This window comes from Penicillium odoratum (assembly GCF_028828045.1).
Source record: "Penicillium odoratum strain IBT 22623 chromosome Unknown utg000001l_segment0_segment0, whole genome shotgun sequence".
Classification (NCBI taxonomy): Eukaryota; Fungi; Ascomycota; class Eurotiomycetes; order Eurotiales; family Aspergillaceae; genus Penicillium; species Penicillium odoratum.
The window spans coordinates 1294199-1315608 of record NW_026643143.1 but is presented as its reverse complement, the minus strand read 5'-3'; the positions used below and the strand labels follow the sequence as shown (position 1 = coordinate 1315608).

The following is a 21410-nucleotide window of genomic DNA, read 5'->3' as shown; positions in this document are numbered from 1 at the left end:
AGAACGAGAAAACGTTCGGCATGATTTTTTACCAACAAGCGAGTGCTTACCAGGTGTAAATATTCGCTAGAGCACAAAATTCAACACTTTTACGCTCATGGGAGGACATGTGGCATAGGGGAATACTGAAATTTCTGTTCATGTATGATCTAGCCCGTCCTGTTCAAATATTCATATAGATCTAAACCGAAAGCCAAGAGATAAAGATCAAGAAAGATTCCCACGGTCGACAATACACAAAACCAACTTGCAAGAACCACAACTCCGTAAGTGGCAACCGAGTAAATCTCCAAAAATGTATTCCAGTCTCTTTTCCTGACCCATAAAATCTGAACAAGAGCTACCACAAGGCAGGCAGACAGGCCAATTTCAGCGCCATAAGGCTGACCCGCTCGAAGGCGCATAAAGCTAAGTAGGCAGAGAGCGATGTAAAAGAGACCAAGGCTGACCGAGACAGACAAGGCTGAGCCTTTGCGAGCATAAGTGATGGCGCCTCCAAGGAAGGTGAAGATGGAGAAAGCTAGTGCTGTGTTGGTCGTGAAGACTTCGTTAAACGGCTGGGGGCTTCCGGTGCGTGCAAGAGTAACCGCGCCTGTGAGTAACACGGTGTAGATAATGGTGGTTAAGGGGTCTTGGATTGACTGTTTGGTAGCTAAATTAGTTCTGACTTGAGTGACTTGCTAGGTGGAAGTTTTGATGTACCCATTTTCCCCTTTCTCTCTTCGAAGGATGATTAGAATAAGCTGTTAGTTTTAATTGCTGTTTATAGGGCCTAATTTTATAAGGAGTCTATAGACTCCCAAAAAAACGTAATATTTCCTCAGGTGGACTATCATACGCCATCTCCGACGTAAGCCCGAGAATCAACTGGTTCCAAGCCTTTTGACGCCGCCTGTCCCCTCAGAATACTACCAGAGAGTGTATATAGTTTTCTAGTGGGAATACTTAAGCACATACGACCATAGGGTGTGGAGAACAGGGCTTCCCGTCCGCTCAGCCGTACTTAAGCCACACGCCGGTTAGTTAGTAGTATGGTGGGTGACCACATGCGAATCCTGACTGTTGTATGTTTTTGTTTTTTCTTTGTTTATATTCATCGTGAAATCTTCTTATTTCCTGGCATATGTTCAGTCCCTTCAGCGCTGAGCACCACTATTTTGCACCTGAATATCCCGCAGGTGGATATCTACCCGAACTGAATAAAGCGGCGAGCCGCCCACGCGGGCGCTAGGTGACCACCATCTTAGATATGCTGTTGTCTATATTTGTTTTGGAGTATTTTTCTTCGATTCATTGAATTAACCCCCCTATACCATTGTTATAGCCTTGCTCCTTATACTGTCCTCTTTCGCTAACACCGTCATAAGCTTTTGGTTTGTCTTGGCTGACCTTTCCTCGAGGTACTATCTGAAGCATCAAGAAAGGTTTTTTTTATTTTTCAGTAATATGCATATACTGAATTGAGCTTCATCCTATTTTCATCACGAAGGTACGGCTCTTGGGATTAATTTCGGATTTATAGAGCTACTCAAGAGGAGATATCTTAAATACAGACAAGTCAGGTGAGGAAAAGCAACAGCCATTCAACCTATATTCGACGGGTTGCGCTACTTGAAATTCTGACAAGGCGTGGATAAAGCCCAGGGCTTACAGCTATTGAGAGGTACACTCGCCCAATTAGGAGCTCACAGTGAAGAGAGTGCCCAGACCAGTAAAGCATGGCTTCAGGCAAAAGCAGCGAATGCCGATAGATATAACAGTGAAGCATGTTTGACAGGCGTCCTTCTACTGACACTCTCCGGTGAGGGACAACGAAATAGGACCCATACAATCTGGAGGATATGATTCCACATCATTAGAGATCTCTTCTTGGATAGAATTAACTGGTAGGCAGCCAGCTCGGTAGATGAGAAGGGGAGAGAGACATGATTAAAATCAAGTTTTTCTGTCTACTCTGAGAATAGATGAAAAGGGAAGGTGACAGATAGCAGAAAGTGCTGTCAATTTAGACACAGGAATCTTCCGATCTCATTACATAGAAAGGCAATATTGGTGAGGCTGACATCAATGCTCACACCTGCGGCCTATCAGGCTTCACGGTACCCTTTACCTTCGCGGTTTCCGTCTCACCCTCTCCCTTTTTACTCTTACCGGGCTCATTGACATATGGGTTCATGGTATCAGCATTAGAAAGGCCCTCTTGTTTAGCTGACATGCTTGTAGGTCCTTTAGGAGAGCCCATGGCTCGAGGCTATCCGAAAGTTAGAGATATAGCCGCCAAAATATTTACATCATCCCATTTTGGGCGAGTTTGGGGACAGCGAAGTGGCTGGTAAAGCACACTAGGGAATAACGAACCTCATCATGGGCGGAAGTATTTGAGTCGGAATTTTGGCCGGCAGCATTGTTACTGGGCTTTGCCGTGTCTCCCCTTTGCCATAGATAGATTGTAAGGGGAAACCCCAAAGCAATGGAGACCAATAGCCTGACGTACGATTTCAGGGTTAACAAGTTGTCCGCTACTGGGCTAGGTATTCAGGAGTCGAGGGGAGAAATCACCATTTGGGGCTACTACCTTGTGGCCCACTCGGACCACCAGTAGCTAGAGATCTGCGACTCAAACTTGCCTGGCGTGAAGGAATTCCGACAGCTCCGGTGCGGAACGACCGTAAAGTTGTTGTGCGCAAGCATGGCTGACGTATGAAATTCATGATCCTATTCTCTAATGTGCAGGAATGTGCAGCGAGGCGGATTTAATCACTAGAAGAGAAAATTAAGATACCGATTTCAGTGAGTTAAGGTTATTTAAGCTAGAAGCTTTTGGGTTTTATCTTTACATCATCGGTTCGCCAGCTTGTTTCCGGATAAGGAACCGAACGTCAAACAACCGTGAGGAATGTTAAAACTGGAATCAAAACGACGACTACGTCAGCGCCCTCCAAGTAACACAATTAATTCTTGATTCCTTGTAATTGGGTCATGTGATCAATTCTTGCATTTCCCTTCATTTAGAGCAGACTTTGACTCCTTCCTTCGACTTTCTAATACGGTCTGTGCGCTCCAATCAAATGGCCATATACTTTGATTTTATGCTTGCTTCTTTGACTTAGCTGAACTGAAAATTTCCAAGTAGGTCACTCTGGCATTAGGCGTAATATGAACGATCTTTAGGCTACTCAAACTGATATATGTTGTTTTGGTCTGGCTAATCGTGTCAATAGTATCCATGATGGAGGTTAGACAGCCCTGATGATTTACCATCATGCCGACAAATATAGGTGCGCTCTTTCACGAAATGGCTTTCATTTTTTGAAGAGAAAATAGCATGTTGGGAAATGAAAGTCAATCGCCATACATCAGGCACGAGGACTCCTACCTCTAAGTAGTCTCTTGTTTATGTAAGACAGTGCATGATGACCTAAAGCTAAATCGAGTACCAAAGCTTTATTAGATAGAAAGATTAAAAAACACGGTGGTCATGCTCTTTCTCAGTCAGGATGTCTTTCAAGCTGTACTTTCTTGCGACTTTGATACTTCCGTAAGGGAAAATTTGGGGCTGCGAGAATGGCGGGCACTGATTGGGAGCGGAGGAGTTACAATTCTAATTTTCCCTCATAGCTACTATGAAGACACAATGACGTAGTTTCTACATTTTGCGAGCGACAGAAATTCAGCACACATCATTTCATGTCATCTTTGAGCGAATATTGCGCCCGGCTTGGAACATGAGCGAACCATGACGTTACCACGACGGCGTGCGAATCCTGTAACAAAGAATTTATTCCACGCTAGGAAAGCCCACTTTGAAGTGCTTCCATGGTTCGAAACCCATCGATGTTTAGCCCCTGCCATTCCTACGCCTATCCGCTGCTGGGGCCGTGGAGCCTATAAACCCAATACCAGCAACATCGAAGCAGAACTTGCAGCGGCCTATGATCCCGCTCTTGATGTCTACCAGGAAAATGAGGACACGGGCTCCAAAAATAAAAGTCGTCATGTTCTTGATCCTATAATCGGAGAGGAAGACTGGGATACGGCAATTGAGACTTTACGCGGCCCTGCGCGTGGAAGACAGAAAAGAGAAAAGGGAAAGCAAGCAGCTGGGCTCAGTGAAGAGACCACAGAGCGATGGAAGAATAAGTTCGCTTTTGCTGATGCGGATGGGGAGCCTCGACCCCATGATTTGCGATGGTCTAAGAAAGGTGAGGAACGAGAGTGGGACTGAGGGAAGACGATGGTTATATTGACATTCGAGCAGCCTGGTCGTTCGTGGTCATAGGCTGTTATATCATAGTTCAACTGTTTAAATTTCCGTTGCAACATGTGATTTATATGGATACTCTTGGCGCCTGAGTTTCTAAGAGGGAAGATGACTACAATACATATAGGATAAAGCTCACAAAGCAGTGTGTGATATCGGCCATGGGGAGAAAAGAGAAGAGGCGGGTGTCTAGCTCGCAGCCTCGCTTGTGAATTACGTTATGGTATCATTCATTTATGATACACAACGTTCCTTAGGTAGAGGGGTGTACTATAAGCGGGCTTTAGCTGTGTGTCTACTATCAATCATGAGTGAATCATTACTAAATCATAAGATTCACCATCATGAAAGCACACATGACAGCGTGCTGTATTAACCCCAGTATTAACCCCACTAACATCGCAAAAAACTTGAAAATTGGCATCATCTGTAGTGTCATAATTCCGGATAGCCTGGCGAAAGCGATGGACACACCAGGCAAACGCAGGGGTTTGGGCATTATGCCAATGGGTAACAGCCTCCGCCATACTGAAGGATAGAAAAGATCTAGAGAAATGGGATAGAATTGAAAGGATTCTGTAGCCTTTCTATTTTCAGAACTTAGGAAATTCCCACTCGAATCTTAGAAATTCCCACTCGAATCTTAGAAATTCCCACTCGAATCTTAAACGAAGACATAAAGGACCTTTGATGTTTCTTCAGTCACGTTCCGTTTCAGGATGGTATCGGAAGTACCATTCATACTAGTTATTATCAGTTATATAAATACATACTCCTACACCTCTCTCATCGGGCCCCTACGAGTGGGTTCTCGGTCTATAACGTACGCTATTGGGCTTCGCTGTGATGTTTATTTGCATTGCTGGATCGACCCGTATACCTAGAGTGCACAGCCATCGAGCGTTCCCCTCTTCACTATCTAATGTTGCATGTGCAAATTACCCAGCATACTTCACAAAAAACAGAATCACATCTTCATGCAGCAAAGGATGAAAGAGCAACAGAACGCAAACACTCAACACGCAGGCCATAACGACTTCCATAGCCAGAACATTAGCGAGCGATTTATAAAATCTGAATCGAGCCAAGTGAGGAAAACTCCGCCATATTTCAAAGATACCTCTATACCCCTCTACCTTTTCCCTTGATGCCTTTTGCACAGGCAGCGCCGAAGCCGCAACTCGGATAAAAACAGCATAAGACGGCACGACGGCGGCAAAGTACAGAGTTGCGATCAACCCAACAACAGCTCCCCCTTTCAAGCCCACATGTGTGTCGTATTCCCCAAGCTCAAAAAAGAACAGACGACCAGCATGGATAGGAAGGTAAAAGCAAATGCTCGAGCATACGCTATAGAGAAGGGCAGCAGGAAAAGTCCTCCACCATAAAGATAAGCTAAAAACACAGCGAAGAATCGTGGGTCGGACTTCCTTAGCTCTCAGGTGCCGAGAAATGATAGAGTGCACGTTTGCCACCTTCAGTGTTGAAAGTAGCATGTCCGTCACCACATTCAAGAGGAAACACATCTTGAGATTGGTGCCCGTGAATGGAAACAATGAGAGAAGAGCAAATTTTCCCGCGCGATGAAGAATGAATATGGGAAGGCCGTGAAAGCTTCGCCATTTGTGAAGTGTAGTTGCTCCCATGTCGTGCTCTATGGCGATAAGTGTTGCAATGATATTGCCGTCGACATTTATAATCTGGTATTGATTAGACCTGGTGGATCTCGAAAGCCCTTTGCCTAGACGTTGTGACCTACAAAGAGACGAGCGATAAACATGCCAGTCAGGATCCCAAATAATGGTTTGTCTAGTTGGACCTGCTCCAAAATCACATCTTCATATGGCAAGGTGCCAATGTGAGGATCTAGTGACATTGCAAACTTTTTTGGCAAGAGTAGGAGCTGAATTTTTGGCGAGGTGAGGTCACCTAGGGGCAATGACTTGGATAGAAATATTAATGTCGGGAAAAGGCAAGAACTTTGGTAATTTACCAAGATTATGGCCGCCTAGATGACTTATGTTAGCGGCTGCCCTAGCAAGCGAAAAGTATCAAGTTGTTGATGTTGAGTGCAGCGATAAGCTTTTCTGGATATTTGATAGGTTAAACCCAGAAGAGTGGAGTAAGACAAATGTTCAAGTTTCCCATTTGACGCGCGTCCAAATTTAAGGGTTTATATATCCTGGTGTTGTCTGATACTCGCTTCTCATAGATTAGGGTCGACTCGGGGTTCGATAGACTGACTAGTATTCGACATTTGCTAAGAAATAGTTTTGATCGTCAAGAGATCCTCAGGGGAATACAGTACTCGATCTACGAATTTATCAAAATACTGGGTCATAATCAATTCAGGTTCCACAGGACCTCGGAACAAGCTAGTGATAAGAACTAGAAGACTAGCTCGAGATAAACGAGTTTGAGCTTTCAGTTGGCACGCTTCGCGACAACTCTTTCACTCATCTCGCCCATCCTTGCCAATTACAATGAGATTGCCATTAGAAACATCACCGGCATCACGCATCGAGGTGCGGCTGATGTTGCCCCGATGTACAAGCTTTGTTCGACACGATAAATGGAACGTTTGCATTGCCGGATTACTTCGGCCCCAATGCATATGTCTCTCATATCTACCTGACCAACTCCACCGATGACCTACCCGATGTTGACTAACTGAACTTTGGGAAGTCTTCCACCTCGACCGAAACCGGACTCAGAAAGCGCTACACAGAGAAAGTCAAAAGTCACACCGGCACAGATCCCCTAAATTCGCGGACCGCATCATCTCGTATGAAACCCAGGTAAAAATTTCTGGCAAGTACTGGGATTGGGTTGCCAATCTTTCGCCGTATGTATATAGTCTTGTGGCTATGAAAATTACTGAGATGCGCTCTGGAGTGGACGGTAGCTTCGTGTGTACCAGCTTTGGGGTCATTGCCCACACAGCGGCTGGCTCTTATATCAGACCTGGTATCAAAGCCATGTGCAAACTTTCATATGACTCGCTTATGAAAGCTTGTGATGAGAATGGTGGTTACGAGAGGGTCAAGATCCCGCAGACAGGAAAGAGTTTCGAGGTTTATGGTTTTGCCAATTCCAAGGAGACCGAGACATGCACCACGGATGGAAGAACAATTTGCAAGGTTTACGATTGTGATGATACCGCTGGATGCTCTACTTATTTAGATACACTGTATATCATATGACCTGTGAACATGAAATACACATACATGTCTCAGACGTGAACGTCTGGATACCAGCACCTTGGTCACCTAATATCACATCGTCGTCAACCTGAGAAGTGGGAGTATTTCCCTCGCAGTGCCCGGTCGCAGCAATTGCATCACAATGTAGCATGGGCCGACGCCGGGGAGCAGACCCGGATTTGCCGGCGGGGCGACCATAAGAGAAGCGTCATGCAGGCCCCCATTCTCAGCTGGAGATCCCGAGGTCGAGTTGTGATATCGGTCATAAGGCGACGTCGATGGATCCGGAGGCGGGGTCAATGCATGCTGTGGCAGACCCTGAAACATTGGCTGTTGAGCAGGAGCCTGAGGTATGGGCTGCAATAGATGGGTCATGTGCATCCTGCTGTCGGGTCTACTACTTGGCGAGGAGGAAAGCATCGTCCCGGAAGCCGCAAAAACGCTCAACGTCACTGATTGCACGGGAGTCAGCTCATACGAGCTTTGATTTTTTGAGCCCCACGCGAAAGTGAAGAGGGTTATTCGATGGAAAATCTTAATCTTCCACTTTGGAAATGTTACTTCCCACTTTGCGCCCGAGAAGATAAACCCACCCCCCAGGATTATAATTTTAAGTCCGGCTAGGTTTTCTTTTCTCCCTAGATAAAGGGTAGTGAGGCGCAGGGTTCGCTTTATTTACTTGAATTGCGCGATTCATTGCACGGAAATCCAATATATTCAAGGTAAATTTACCAAGATTGCTGCAACCTTCCCAAGGTTCGATAGTCTCTGCATGTTGAAAGGCGCCTAAAAACATTGAGTGATCATTTCCATCAAGGTTTACCTATATGTGCTATTCACTCCTTCGAACCTTGTCCGCAGGGACAAAATTTGACATAGTTGGACTAGCGTGCCTGTTTATCTTGCTTGGATTACGCTGTAATTGGCTAAAACGCTGTACGGCGGTCCTGCCGTTCCACGTCTTAGAAGCTCGCTAGCCTGTCCGTATGTTTTGCTCCTCTCGTGCTGTAAAATATACTGGCCTGCCGGTAGGTCGAGTCGAGCCTAGGCCAACCAACGATCGGCTAGTCTTGACCGAACTCCAAATCCTCGTGCCAGTTTCAGCCTTTTCGAGTGGTTGGTGGCCCGCCTAAGATAACACATATGTACAGTACAATTGAAATAATAGATGAGAATAAGGAATAAAGATGCAAAGAGAGTTTGGAAAGTCTGGAAAGTCTGGAAAGTCCTTGAAATATCCCAACTTTGTAAGATGGCTTAACAGCCAAGAATCTGGTGTTGCTCTTGAGAACCGCGAACTCATAGACTCAATCCGCAAAGCAGACTGCCCGTGGGGAAATACATCCGTCCAATGATTTGAGCCACATCAAAATAGGTCACATCATTACATCATCAGAAAATCCACCGATGCCGATCGGCCAGAGGGGATGTATTTCTGCCTGGATTTGGAGACTCTTTTCTTTCCTTGGAATGAGAAAGGATGCTAGGCGCCGTGGGATGCTGGGGTCAAGGTGGAGGAGAGGAGAGCGGCTAGTACTTATCAGTGACTTCCAGTAGACGAAGGTGGTGGGGTTTACTTGAAGGCTTGGCAACTCGTCGCTCCATCCCCCCTGTATTGCTGGTCATTCTAGGAGGACCTGGTATTGACCTGGAGCGCTAACCGTATGATTTTTCTGGCAGGTACAAACCATCCTGCGAAAGAAACTTTCGCGCAGCGAGACGGCAAGGCTCAATGATATGGTAATCGCGGTTTCAGTCATCCATCATTCTCAGCGTGCTCTGACCAAGTGCTTCAACAAGACCTGAGTTGCTTGGGCTAATATCGAATCACGGCTCCAAATGTAACCAAATCATTTCTCTCGCGCGGGCATATGTCGTCAATTGGTTTGAGATCCGTCGGCGGCAAGGGCAGTATACGCTGTCCGTCTTTATGAGCTTTGAACAAGAGGTTGAAGAAATCCACCCTATCCTTTGGCACGATGATGTATTGGCTCCGAAGTTGTTGCCAAAATAAAAGATACCAATTTGTGTCTTGTGGAAGACAAATTGCTTGTTGTACTTGTGGATTGAAATAAACTCGACGTATTCTCTGTCTGGGTGACAAAACTCGGGGGGCTTCAATCTGATTTCCTTGATTAATCAAAATGTATTTAAATTTGTGAGAGCCATGACACACCTGATGCTCTGGCAGGTTGAGTATAGGTGTGTGTCGTGGACGACGAAGTATACTTCGATTTGCGGAAAAGTCGGACTTGTTATAGTTAGTAATAGGGTACTCTGATGATAGTGGAAGCCTTTCATGATTTGTTGTGGCCATTTTAGAACAGGTAATGAAAGTTTCAGGTCCAGTAAATTTTTTCCACGGTCCGTAAAGCCAGGTCGTATCAGTGTCCTTATCCCTGTCGTCGTAGAACAATAAGTTAAACAATATCCTGTAGTATAGCGATTGAAGCATAATCAATTACCATCCAATCAATCGGGGAGTGGAGCATGGCAGATCTCTCTCTCTCTTAGTCCAAGCTCTCCAAAGAGCGTTTGAAAGTCTTCGGTAAACTTTCAATTGCGGTTTTCGTTGACGAATATAGTATCTGGTGGCCCATATATCCTCCGGCTTCCATTCAAAGGACAGGTAGTCGACATTTTGCGATGCGTCGTTTTTAATCGCAAGGTCGTCGAGAATCTTCGTCATTCTGGGCTTTCTATAATCGAGAATTGATAAATTGTGATACGGCACAACGCTAGTTATTTATAAACTCGAGATGGCTTTCTTGGTACCAAGGAAGTCTTGAGCTCGAACCTTGAGAATGAACATCATGCTTATCAAAGTCAGAGAGATAGAGAAATATCCGCCAATCATATAGATCTGAGACTTATTCGCTTTTCTCATCCCAAATTGAAGGATATTTTACTCTTGTATTGCTTCGGTCCTTCGTGCCGGTTTGACGAAGGAATGTCTAGGTGAGACGTACATGACATTTTTATCCTAAAAGTAGAAATGCTTTGCCAATTACGTAATGAGAGTCTAGACAACCCTGCGAAGCTAGAAAAAGACTAATTCAACTCAAGAATGGGATGATAGTGCTTTGGCTTGCGCTTATCAAAATGCTCACAAGGGATGGGGAAATTAGCCGCCAATTATCAAGCTGTTTGCCCGAACCGGCACAATTCTTGACGGGCCCGTGAAATTGACACATTCCTCTTTTTAGTGGCGGGCCCTAGAATTTGGTGACACGTTATCTAATCTAGAGGCTCACTTAAAATTCATTCATCACCAAATACAATATTTGTACCAGAAAAATGTTACCTCAAGAATCCCAGAACAATGGCAGTATCTTTCTGAGCCGCCTTTTCCAGGCAAAATTGCCTCTTTTACTCGATTTGCGTTTGGAGATCAAGTTACAAGGTTAGTATGCCATAGAGAATTTGATAACGAAATCGGCTTTGAAAATTTGATGAGTCAACAATCAATTTGATTTCTAAAATAAGGTGCAGGACGTGATCTTCGCGATGAGCTTGACGAGACCGGGGCTTCTTTCCTTATCGTCCTATAATTAGAATGAGATATTTTTGTTTCGAAGCTTCCTTTGCCGCCCGCCAAATCCAGTTGTATAACCGGACGTGAAATTCATCCCCCGAGCTTTTTTTTTCCGTCACCAGCTAATTGGCGGGCTATTGAACATTCGAAAGCCATGTTCAAGTGGCGTTGGTATGTTACATACCTTCACCCTATGAAGGGATAACCGAAAGGATGATGTTGTATTAAAGAATAAATGCCGAGATAAGGCGAAAGTGGCGGAAAGGGGGATAACTGCCCTCCCTTTGGTAGATTGGTTATAAGTGATTACTTTTCACTCCCTCTAAGCGACACCATCTTGTTCAACTCCATTGATGACCCCGCCGGTCTAAACATACACTATAAGGAAGCAAATCTCAAGATCGCATGTTGAATCATGGCATGGAGCCAGGAAAAGCCAGTAGCCCTTAAGTTGGGCTCAGAGATGCCGCAGGTAACTTTGGCGGTGCTATACCTGGCACGCTGTTTTCTGCGCATGACTGCTGTGCAGCTCTTTGTCACCGTCCAGGCTGTTTACGAAAACATAACCGTGTTTTTCTTATCTTTCACTATATGTCGGCTGTGTGCAATTATTGCACTTCTTCCAGTCTATATTTTACAAATTTCTTTTCGACTTCTTCCAACTGTTCTCGGAAATGTTCGACGTCTAATCTCACCGTGGAACAAGCTCATCGAAGATACCGAAGCTTACAGAAGAGAGTGGGCGATGCAGGTCCAGCTTCAGCTAGAGGGAAAACATATCTTCCGGGAGGATGATATTGTTAGGGTCGACAGATTCAACAAGCATTGGATGAACGATAGTCGATGGTCTGATAACACTGAGGAGTTTATAGTCTGTGGCGCAAGAGTGAGATACGTTCATTTAAGACCAGCTATCCACGCAGGCGGCCAGAATGGATGTTTACCCAAGCGACCCATCTTACTCCTACACGGAAGTCGGAGCTGGAGTTATATGTGGAGAAAGGTGTGTTGAAACTTGTTATCTCAAGTTTTTTCATATGATACTACGTCTAGGCAAAGAAGATTGAATACATTCAACCGTGAGGTGTGCTAATATTTGCCCTATGTAGGTTATGACCAAACTTCTCGAAGAGGGCCATGAGATTTTCGCCTTGGATTGGCTTGGCCATGGACTAAGCGACAAACCTAAGCATCGCGAATCTGTTACATTCGAGGTGCACATGCGGACATTGATTGCCTTTTTCAATCATGTGCAACTCAGAGACGCCATACTAGTAGCACACAGTTGGGGCGGGTAAGTTTACATTTTCATTTATTGCCAGATGCACCAGAGGGCTGTACAGCTGGTACTCCTGACCATTATCTTTTGTTACTGCCAGCTTTCTTATGTACAATTAATAACAAAATTCTAGGTGTGTGGCTCTATGCTCTATTCCTCGTCTCCCTTCATCCTCATGCAGTGGCCTGTTTCTCATCAATTCATTCTTGCCGCATCAACCTCACGAGATGAGTCGGAACTGTCGTCTTTTATATGCTGTCTGGTTTCTTTTGACTAGAGTGTTACATGGTTATGTGTCTGAATCCACTATTACACGATTCATATCTCGAGATATTTTGGAGGGTGACGCTGAAGGATATGAAGCACCCTACAAGCACCTAGCCGCGAACACCAGGCCTAGTGTCGAAGATTTTTCATATATGGGTACTGGAATACCGCATTTTCTTCTGAAAAAAGTTCGTGAGACACCGCCGTGGAAGATGTTTGAAGCTATTTGTGGCCCAAAGAACTTCATTGAATTGAACGCGTTCGCGCTTCTATCAGAGAGGGGTGATAATGCAAGAAGTTACTGGCAAAGGCAACAACCAAGCAATTTGCATGAGGCCACGGAGCGCAGACTCAAAATTGTTGTTGCATTCGGAGAACGTGATCCATTGGTCGAAAATTACAAGGAGACCCTTGTACGTGTCATTGGCAAGAATAACATGGCGGACTGGGCACCAGATGGTATCTGGCTCCCAAATACAGGTCACTACCCCATGGAGGATAAGCCCGAGGAAGTTACGCGATTGGTAGCTAGATTGGCCTAATAATCTACATGATAAATTTGTTTGCCCTCATTTTTCTACAATACATTCCTTAGCGTTGCCAGTCATCTTTGTCATAGTTAAGCTGCCTCCGCGGCCCAAGAAATGCTGCAATTGCTCTTCGCCTCTTTTGTCGATCTTTCATGCAACTAAGTCACTTATAAAGCCAAAAGGGGTGGGTCGGCAGACTAATAACGAAGGCGACAATCCAATTATTCCATCCTGAAGCTGGTACAGTTAGATTCCGACACGGGCCTGTCCATGGACAAAGACCAGTGTCCGTTGTCTGCCATGGGGCCTTTGTCCATTGTCCGTGACGGGCAGCCCACGGGCCTAAAAAAGCCCGTGGGTGCCTGATTTTGCCCTTATATTAGGCCAGGCTGTCGGCAGCTGATCTGCTGTCCAGGGGAAGAAAGGGCTACATAGTAGCGTGGAAACAGAAGAAAGGGACAAGATCTGTATTCCGAGAGGTATGGAGGAGAGAAAGAGAAAGAGAGAGAGATCTAGCTAAAGACATGCAAGCGCTGACAAACGGAGGGGGTCAGCTGACCCGACCCCATATACTCCAATACAGGCTTATAACCTCTCAGCGCCTAAGCAGCTAAGAGGGGAAGATAACTATAATACTATATAGGATGAAGATCTCACATTATGAACACACCGATGGCGCCGACTACTGACTAATCGCGTGCCAAACAAATCCATCACCCGGCAGATCACAGCTACATGCGCGGCAGGCCAAGGCTGTAAAACATAAATTCGCAAATACACAGGCTACACGTTGGCTACGTCAAGTGCTTCTTCTACACGGAAGCTTATACCGATCACCACTCACCAAGTGACCCTACTTTATGAAGCGGATGAGATCTTATCTGAGTAGGCAGGAGGAGTAGAATGCTTCATACGGAGGAGAACTGAAGGAACTGAGCACAACGACGGTGTTCCCTATATTTGGAGCACTATACTTGGAGCACTGTTTATCTTCTCTTATAGACTTAGTTCTCACTGTTACCATCAAGCGAGAATTCCTAATCAGGGCATGGCGTCTGACTATTCAGGAATTACTCCATGCTTAGTCCATATTGGAACGCCAAGGTCCGATTGGTCGAGCTGGGCACGGGTCGTGCCGATAATATTCCCGCACCATTTTCAAACGACAATCTGCAGGAACATGAGCAAATAGCACCACCATGTAACAGGGAAACCTTCAGTCTAGCAGCTTGATATCTTTTTTGTTTTCACTTTCTCATTTCTTTTTGTTATTTATTTTCCTTCCAGCAGAGGGACTGTTGATATTAATGAGACGCGTCTAGCGACGTAATTGATAAGATAAGTGTGGATTGATTTATGAATTGATTGATTAGAGTTAGGCCGCTCCGTGCCGGGTTACATTAGTACTACCCACCAGAGCAGGTCATATTGCAGCTTATGCTGACAGCCCATGCATTATCATGTGCTGACCTATCGATTGTTCACATGATTACTAGGAAGAGTTGAATGCATCGCACGACATCCCTTAGATAGATCTAATTGGTCCTTACCCCTCGCGACGATCAAGGTCAGTAACTGATCTAGTTCCACCTGTTAATCTATGATCTTCAGAGTTACCAATACCCCTCAAGCCTGCTCCACGTGCCCCACGCCCACCCTATCCCGCCCCTTGTGCCTGACGGCACATTCCTTGAATAAGCTAGACCTGCCACTTGCGCCATTTGTGTCAAGCTTTTAGTTTCACCGACTCTTCACGGACACTAGCCCCGGAAGTGACCCAGTTGGGATAGTCCCATCTGGTCACAACCCAGCACAATGTCCTGAAAAATGCAAGTTTTAGTGCGAGCGAAGACGGCCTATAAATTTGGCCGCGATCACCCGACCATGTCGACCTGTCTCGGTGAGTGACTTTATACTACAGGCTGCCTACTACCAGGGTTACAACAATGCCCTCAACTCGCCAAGTGTTCAAGTTCCTCGCGCTCGCCAGCCTCGCAGCTGCAGCGCCTGTTAAGGAGGCTGACCGGAAGCTGCGTAAGCGCGATACGCTACCGGACTATGCCATCACTTACGCGCCCCTATCATACCTCTATAGTGGCGAAAAATGGTTTCCGTCCGATATCACGAAGCACCTGGCCAACGTCGAGCCCGAGGAGGACTATACCGCTATCGGGACTAACGGATCGGTCACGCTCGACACCCTCGACTCGCTCTCTTCGGATGTCTATCTAACTGCTTCTGATGGCCCCATTCTGGACCCATTGGATGGCACCCCGGACTGGCTCTCTTCGGACTACGGTATCCCCGACAGCGATGGCCTTAGCGCCGCTCCTGGACTTATCATTGCCGCGGAGAAGAACAGCACTACGACCGATGTGTTCTACTTCTATTTCTATTCGTATAACTATGGGGGGAAGTGAGTGACCAAGCCCCTCCCAATGCTGCATGCGTATATGGTTTGCTAAACTTGACCTCTCCGCAGGGTCCTGGATATCAATTTTGACGACCACGTTGGCGACTGGGAGCACGTAATGGTGAGCACATGATAATTTGCCGCTCACACCTTTGATCTTCCAGGCGCTTGGATTGCATCTAATCTAACAATTTTCTCTGCAGATCCGCTTCGTCGATGAAAAGCCTTACGCCATCTATTGCTCCGAGCATAGCGCCGGATCGGCCTATTATTGGGATGTGGTGGACTTTTCGGGTGATCGACCCATCACTTACATTGCGTACGGCGGACACGCCAACTACGTGACCGCAGGTAGCCAAGAGTACACTATCGCGCTGGGTATCATAACCGACACAACCGACGCTGGGTACCTGTGGGATATGACGCTCAACTACCGGGGCTACTTGTACGACGTGGACGCGAACACCTTCACAGTCGCATCTGGAGCTGGAACAGGCGCTACTGAGGAGGCAGACGAGTCGGCCGATTGGCTAAACTGGCTGGGACATTGGGGCGACGAGGAGGATCCAGACGGACTTCTCGATGACATCGAGACCGGCCAGTACTGCATCTCGTCCGAGTGCCGCTACACAAGCGGGCCGACAGGCCCCGTGGATAAGAACCTCAGCCGGACTACCATGTGCGAGGACGATGACGACTGTACCATTTTCGATAACATTGACGATCTGACGACACAGTCTTAGATAAGGAACCATGTTTAGAGCGAGATTCAACTTCATATAGCTACAATTACTTAGTATATACAGCTCACTCGGCTGACAATAATCTGGCGATAATTGATATACTCCCCGGTGAGAATTATGACCATGATGGCGCAAATAATAGATTTCCTCACGGATTGAGCGCTTAGGGCAGACTCGTGGGCGCTAGGTGGCCAGTGACATACAATATCTGTTGTATGTTTTCGTTTTTGCTTATCGTTCTTTTATTCTTATACAATGGGCGAGATGAAGCAGTGGTCAAGTGCCCTTATCGCTCTAACCATCAGCCTTATCAGCTCCTTCTCCTTCCAGCTTCAAATGTTGGATCTCTTGCCAAGCCATTTTCTCCCCACTAGACCCCTTCCCTTGCTCATAATGGACTCTATTATTGGCAGAATGCTACGATAGCGCCCGGAAAATGGGGCCGGAAAGGTGGGAATCCTCGCTGTCTACGCCTCCACCCTCCCGAACTACACTAAATTCAGTCCACGCGACATAATACGGCTCATAGTGTCACGCTAAAATCGCCTGAGAACGCCGATTAATGCAGTAAGCGTCAGCGATTCTTTTATGGAACAGTCTCGTGTTAATGTACCCGCAAATTAACACTATTTGCCCCCCAAAAAAGCACCATTTCCACCTTTCTCCCACGCAACAACAAGGCCTACCTCCTACATCTCGGTCCCTTTCATCATGGTGCAAATCCCACATCTCCTGTCGATCCTGCAGCTATCCCATGAGACGGCATCGACTGTTGAAGCCATTCTCCGAGATTTTCATGCGCTGAAGGATTCCGAAAAAGATGCTCACCGTCTGGGCACAGCAGAAGCTGTTTTCCCCATAGTATTTGGTGAGGATGCGAGTATTCGAACTGGTCCCCTTTTCTCCGAGCGGAACAACACCGTCTGGTAATGTTCACCCTCTAGTCCTCGACTTTAGCCATACGACGTCTAAAATGACCAAAATCACGATAGGTCTCTCAATTGCCAGCTCACTCCCGGTGTGATTGTCATCCCCCGCACGAGCCAGGATGTTGGCAAAATCCTTGCTCTCTGTCAATCCCTCGATACGAAGTTCTCGGTTCGCGGTGGTGGCCATCTTCAAAATCCTGGGTTCACGAGTAATGACGGGGGAGTTGTGATTTCGATGAAGAACTTCAACAGCGTGACGGTGTCGGAGGATCGGTCGACGGCCGAGATTGGTGCCGGTCTGACCTGGTCGCAGGTTTATGGTGATCTCGACGCGCACGGCTTGGCAGTCACTGGAGGGCGTGTCCCAGAAGTTGGTGTCTCTGGCTTACTGTTGGGTGGGGGACTATCTTTCCAGAAGGGCAAGTATGGCCTCAGTTGTAATGGTGTTGTAGAATACGAGGTATTGGAGAGCCCCCCTATGATTATTATTATTACTGATGCTAGTGAAGGTCGTCCTTGCGGATTCGACAATGGTCAAAGCAAATGCCACCAAGAACAAAGATCTCTTCTGGGCTTTGAAAGGCGGAGGCCCTAATTTTGGTAAGAATGTTGATTTCATGCCTATGCTGTAGGATGCTGTTGTCAGGTTAACTCATCATGGAGATTCAGGCATTGTAACAAAATTCACGATGTCGACACTGTCCAATAAATTATGGGCTGATGTGCGAATCTTTGAACCTACTAAAGATGAAAAATTGCTCGACGCTCTCATTCGCTTCCATAAGGATAACGAAAATGACCCTAATGCGTCGCTGATCTTCAACTTTTTCCCAGGAGCTACCTTGTTGGTACTTCTTTACGCCGAAGTCGTGAGAGAGCGACCGGCTGTCTTTGATGCCTTTGAAGGAATCGGCATTGTCGCCCAAATGCTACCTGGCAGCAATTACACAATTTTCGAGATCATGAATACATTGGAGAGTTCTGTTGCCAGTGAGCCTAAGAAGTATCATATCTTTCTTTCCAAAATCGTATATTTTTGAGGAGTTTCTGACACTCTCCTTGACAGCCATGATATGCGAACCATGTCAAGCTTACCTGATCTAGAGGTCTATAAGGTTGCAAATGAATGTCGCTACGAGCAGGAGGGCGCGCTCAAGCACATCCCTGGCCTCAAGATCACGCTTGTCTTTCAACCCGTCTCATCGAACGCTATCAAAGCTACTAATGCAGGCGTTGGCTCTCCACTGGGCATTATGGAACAACATCATCAATGTAAGCGCAGAAGACATACAGCAATATTTACCTTTTCATTTTCAGTCTGACCCCAGACAGGGCTTCTTCTCATGACAGACTGGTCAAACCAAGAGGACGAGACCGTCGTGCGTGAAGCTGCTCGTAAAATTGTCGAGGCAGCTGAAGCTACGGCCAAAAAGAATGGTACATTTCTCAAATTTAAGTACTCGAATTACTCATCGCGAGACCAGGACCCTCAGTCGACTTATGGTGCGGAGAATCTGGACAAATTGAAAAGCATTGCGAGCAAAGTCGATCCGATGGGCGTATTTCAAACCTTGCAGAATGGCGGTTGGCTTGTGAGCCGAGCAGGGAAATAATTTCGATGGATAAAATTGTGGCTAAAGGCTATATACATCTTTCAGGGCTTAGGTTCATGAGCTATATTTGAATCAATAACATCCTACCCAGGACGTATTACCTGACATGTTGACTGTATGTTGAATCCCAATAACAGCAACCACTTAGCTCGGTAACCCCAATAGCATTTTTGAAAGATAGCACATTCATGGAGGTGATGGCATATGTTGTTTTTGTTATTACTAGGCAAGATGTATCAACTTTCTCTCATTTGTATCTAGGCACAACTATGTATATGTGGTTAAGGTACTCTGGCGGAACCTCATTTATGGGAGCTAATAGGCGATGGTGATCTTTGACTCTGAGGCTCTGCCAAAGGCCAAAGGGCCTCCATATTAATAAGGTAGCCAGAGGGCCATATGAACTTTTCCGAGCTAAATATAGGAAAAGGTGCAGATCAACATATTCCAAGTTTCCTTGAGACTTCATGACATTAATACTGGTTAGATCCTACAGCTGCAGTCTTATCAGTTAGAAATGCCCGTCTAGGTCTTGGGAACTCTATGGCATACCGATAACCCCCAAGAACTCGGCATTCTCTTCCGAAGAAAGTCATATTTGTGCATCCATATATCTTTTCCTGATTAAAATGTGATCCCTACAGTATTATGGGTTAGCAAAATATATGCTCTATGAAACTTAACTTGTATGCGGACGCATGCAAATAATACGAAAAAGAGTTTTACCAACGTGAATCAGTACATGTAAGTATTGAGATGAATATGAACATCGAACCCATGCACAGGCGAATCAAATACTCGAATAGATTACGAGTTTGCAAGACAAGGCACTCCTGCATAAGAAAAGGAAGCTAGGCTTGGAGCGCGCCTTTTCCAATGACGACTAGTCAAGGATATGATTGTTTTTTGTAAACGAGATTCTGCAATAAATACAAAAAGGTCACCTAGCAGCTGAGTCTGGGCCATAAAGAGGGCATAGGAAAACGCAAATAGCTATACATTGTAGATACAAGATAGATAATAGCTGCAACTATTCCATTGCCTTAGCTTTCGTCGCACTCCTAGACGCCCTCTTCACAACATTCTTCTCCGTGGTCCCTTCCCTCTTCCGTTTCCTACTCTCCTCCGCAAACACATCCACCTCCTTCCCAACCTCAGTACCAGTACTATCATAAAGCCCCGAAGCACCAATATTGCGCAACACATACGCCACCTTCTCAATATCATTCTGGGAAATCGGATCCTCTTCGTAACCCTCATGAATTTTGAGCCTCCTCATCAACTCCCGACACCTACCCCAAAGTTCCCGATACTCATTCAAATTATACTTAACGTTCAACTCCCCATCACGCATAAACTTCGACTTCGACTTCGACTTCGAATCACCTTTCTCACTAAGCCCCGTAACAGGATATTCCCCCACAACAAGCCACAGAAACAAATCATCACTGTAAAAAGGAACCTGTTCATGATCTTCCCTGAACCCAGTCGCGATGGACAGAATAAGTGATGCAGTAGCTACTCCGACGCCACGGAGTGGTTGGAGAGCATCAAGGCTCTTTTGGGGAAATAGATCTGAATCTGAACCTAGATCGAGCTTGGAGTTTGCATTTGGTAGAGATGAAGAAGCACTCTCTGTGCATTTTATAATGAGCTTTTCGTCATTGGCTTTTATCATGCCCATTAGCATTGGTCTGTATTTTCCATGTGTTCTACTTATTTGTTAGTGGTTTTTCATTTTCTTTTGGTTCTTTCTTATAAGGAACAGGATACATCCAATACCATCCATTCAATCCAACAGTCAAGATAATGGATTGATGATTGATAATGTGGATCATTTAAATGATATAATAGATGAAATACTCACGTCTTCCACTGCATGATACTAATAAGATCCTCTTTGTTCAGGACTTTTTCGGAAGCTTTCCCCCGTACAAGTAGCTCTGGTCTACCTTCATACCGCCACCGGTCAAGAGTGACGAACTTTTCGACCTCGGCTTTGATATGCTCTTTTTGAGTGGGGGATAGCTCCGTCTGAGGTGTTGCGCAGTTATTGGTCTTTGCGCCTTTTTTGGGCTTTGGTTGAAGCTTTTGAACGAGTTTGTTCTGGTGGACTTGTTTGAGGGTTTGGGGGTAGTGGCTTAGGAGGGTGCGGAATGTTTGTAGGGTGATGGTATCTGGATTGAAGTCGGTCGCGATTGAAGCTTTGGCTTTTGTGGACTCTTGTTTGGAGTCTGGGGAGCTTGGTTTGGACGCCATGTTTGTTTGCTTTGAGGCAGAGGATGTAGTTGTCGTTGTCTTTGTCGCGAGACGCGGTTCCGCGACTTCGTTATCGATAAGAAGTGGATCTGTCGATTGGAGATCTGGGCTAGACTTACTCATGTCTATTGTACGGAGTATCTAGGCACGAATACATGTACATGTATCTAGGTTAATCTACGCTGAATTGTGTCTCAATTTCCATATGTACAAAGCACGGCCGTAAAAGGTTTTCATTAAAATATCAAATACAGCATCATGAAGAAAGTCATCACCCGTCTCGTTGGCCATCATCAAGATGGCCCGTGGGCCGAAACGCGAAATCGTCCGGTGGACGCAACATTAAAACAGGCAAGATAAAGGATAACACCGCCTCAA

At 45.8% G+C, this 21410-nt stretch overlaps 7 protein-coding genes across 7 annotated transcripts; 5 read left to right on the top strand and 2 right to left on the bottom strand.

Moving 5' to 3' along the window:
• Positions 1 to 149: 149 nt before the first annotated feature.
• N7520_000478 (TMEM14 family protein) lies at positions 150 to 2691 on the bottom strand (the record flags this gene model as incomplete). The annotated part of the gene is made up of 4 exons (XM_057134413.1): positions 150 to 641; positions 2111 to 2251; positions 2359 to 2485; positions 2576 to 2691. The coding sequence occupies 4 exons, from the start codon at positions 2689 to 2691 to the stop codon at positions 150 to 152; spliced, it is 876 nt and encodes a 291-aa protein (XP_057000349.1).
• A 1045-nt stretch (positions 2692 to 3736) lies between these two features.
• Positions 3737 to 4225, top strand: N7520_000477 (uncharacterized protein; the record flags this gene model as incomplete). The annotated part of the gene is made up of 1 exon (XM_057134412.1): positions 3737 to 4225. One exon carries the CDS (start codon positions 3737 to 3739, stop codon positions 4223 to 4225), a length of 489 nt encoding a protein of 162 aa, XP_057000348.1.
• A 2918-nt stretch (positions 4226 to 7143) lies between these two features.
• On the top strand, positions 7144 to 7464 carry N7520_000476 (uncharacterized protein; the record flags this gene model as incomplete). Its single annotated transcript, XM_057134411.1, has 1 exon — positions 7144 to 7464. One exon carries the CDS (start codon positions 7144 to 7146, stop codon positions 7462 to 7464), a length of 321 nt encoding a protein of 106 aa, XP_057000347.1.
• Positions 7465 to 11414: 3950 nt separating this feature from the next.
• Positions 11415 to 13087, top strand: N7520_000475 (haloalkane dehalogenase family protein; the record flags this gene model as incomplete). Its single annotated transcript, XM_057134410.1, has 3 exons — positions 11415 to 12002; positions 12109 to 12293; positions 12412 to 13087. 3 exons carry the CDS (start codon positions 11415 to 11417, stop codon positions 13085 to 13087), a joined length of 1449 nt encoding a protein of 482 aa, XP_057000346.1.
• Positions 13088 to 15021: 1934 nt separating this feature from the next.
• On the top strand, positions 15022 to 16231 carry N7520_000474 (uncharacterized protein; the record flags this gene model as incomplete). The annotated part of the gene is made up of 3 exons (XM_057134409.1): positions 15022 to 15491; positions 15558 to 15609; positions 15692 to 16231. 3 exons carry the CDS (start codon positions 15022 to 15024, stop codon positions 16229 to 16231), a joined length of 1062 nt encoding a protein of 353 aa, XP_057000345.1.
• Positions 16232 to 16942: 711 nt separating this feature from the next.
• N7520_000473 (FAD-binding oxidoreductase) lies at positions 16943 to 18773 on the top strand (the record flags this gene model as incomplete). Its single annotated transcript, XM_057134408.1, has 6 exons — positions 16943 to 17157; positions 17224 to 17620; positions 17670 to 17760; positions 17830 to 18150; positions 18265 to 18432; positions 18493 to 18773. 6 exons carry the CDS (start codon positions 16943 to 16945, stop codon positions 18771 to 18773), a joined length of 1473 nt encoding a protein of 490 aa, XP_057000344.1.
• A 1030-nt stretch (positions 18774 to 19803) lies between these two features.
• Positions 19804 to 21032, bottom strand: N7520_000472 (uncharacterized protein; the record flags this gene model as incomplete). Its single annotated transcript, XM_057134407.1, has 2 exons — positions 19804 to 20485; positions 20641 to 21032. 2 exons carry the CDS (start codon positions 21030 to 21032, stop codon positions 19804 to 19806), a joined length of 1074 nt encoding a protein of 357 aa, XP_057000343.1.
• Between the last annotated feature and the right edge of the window lie 378 nt (positions 21033 to 21410).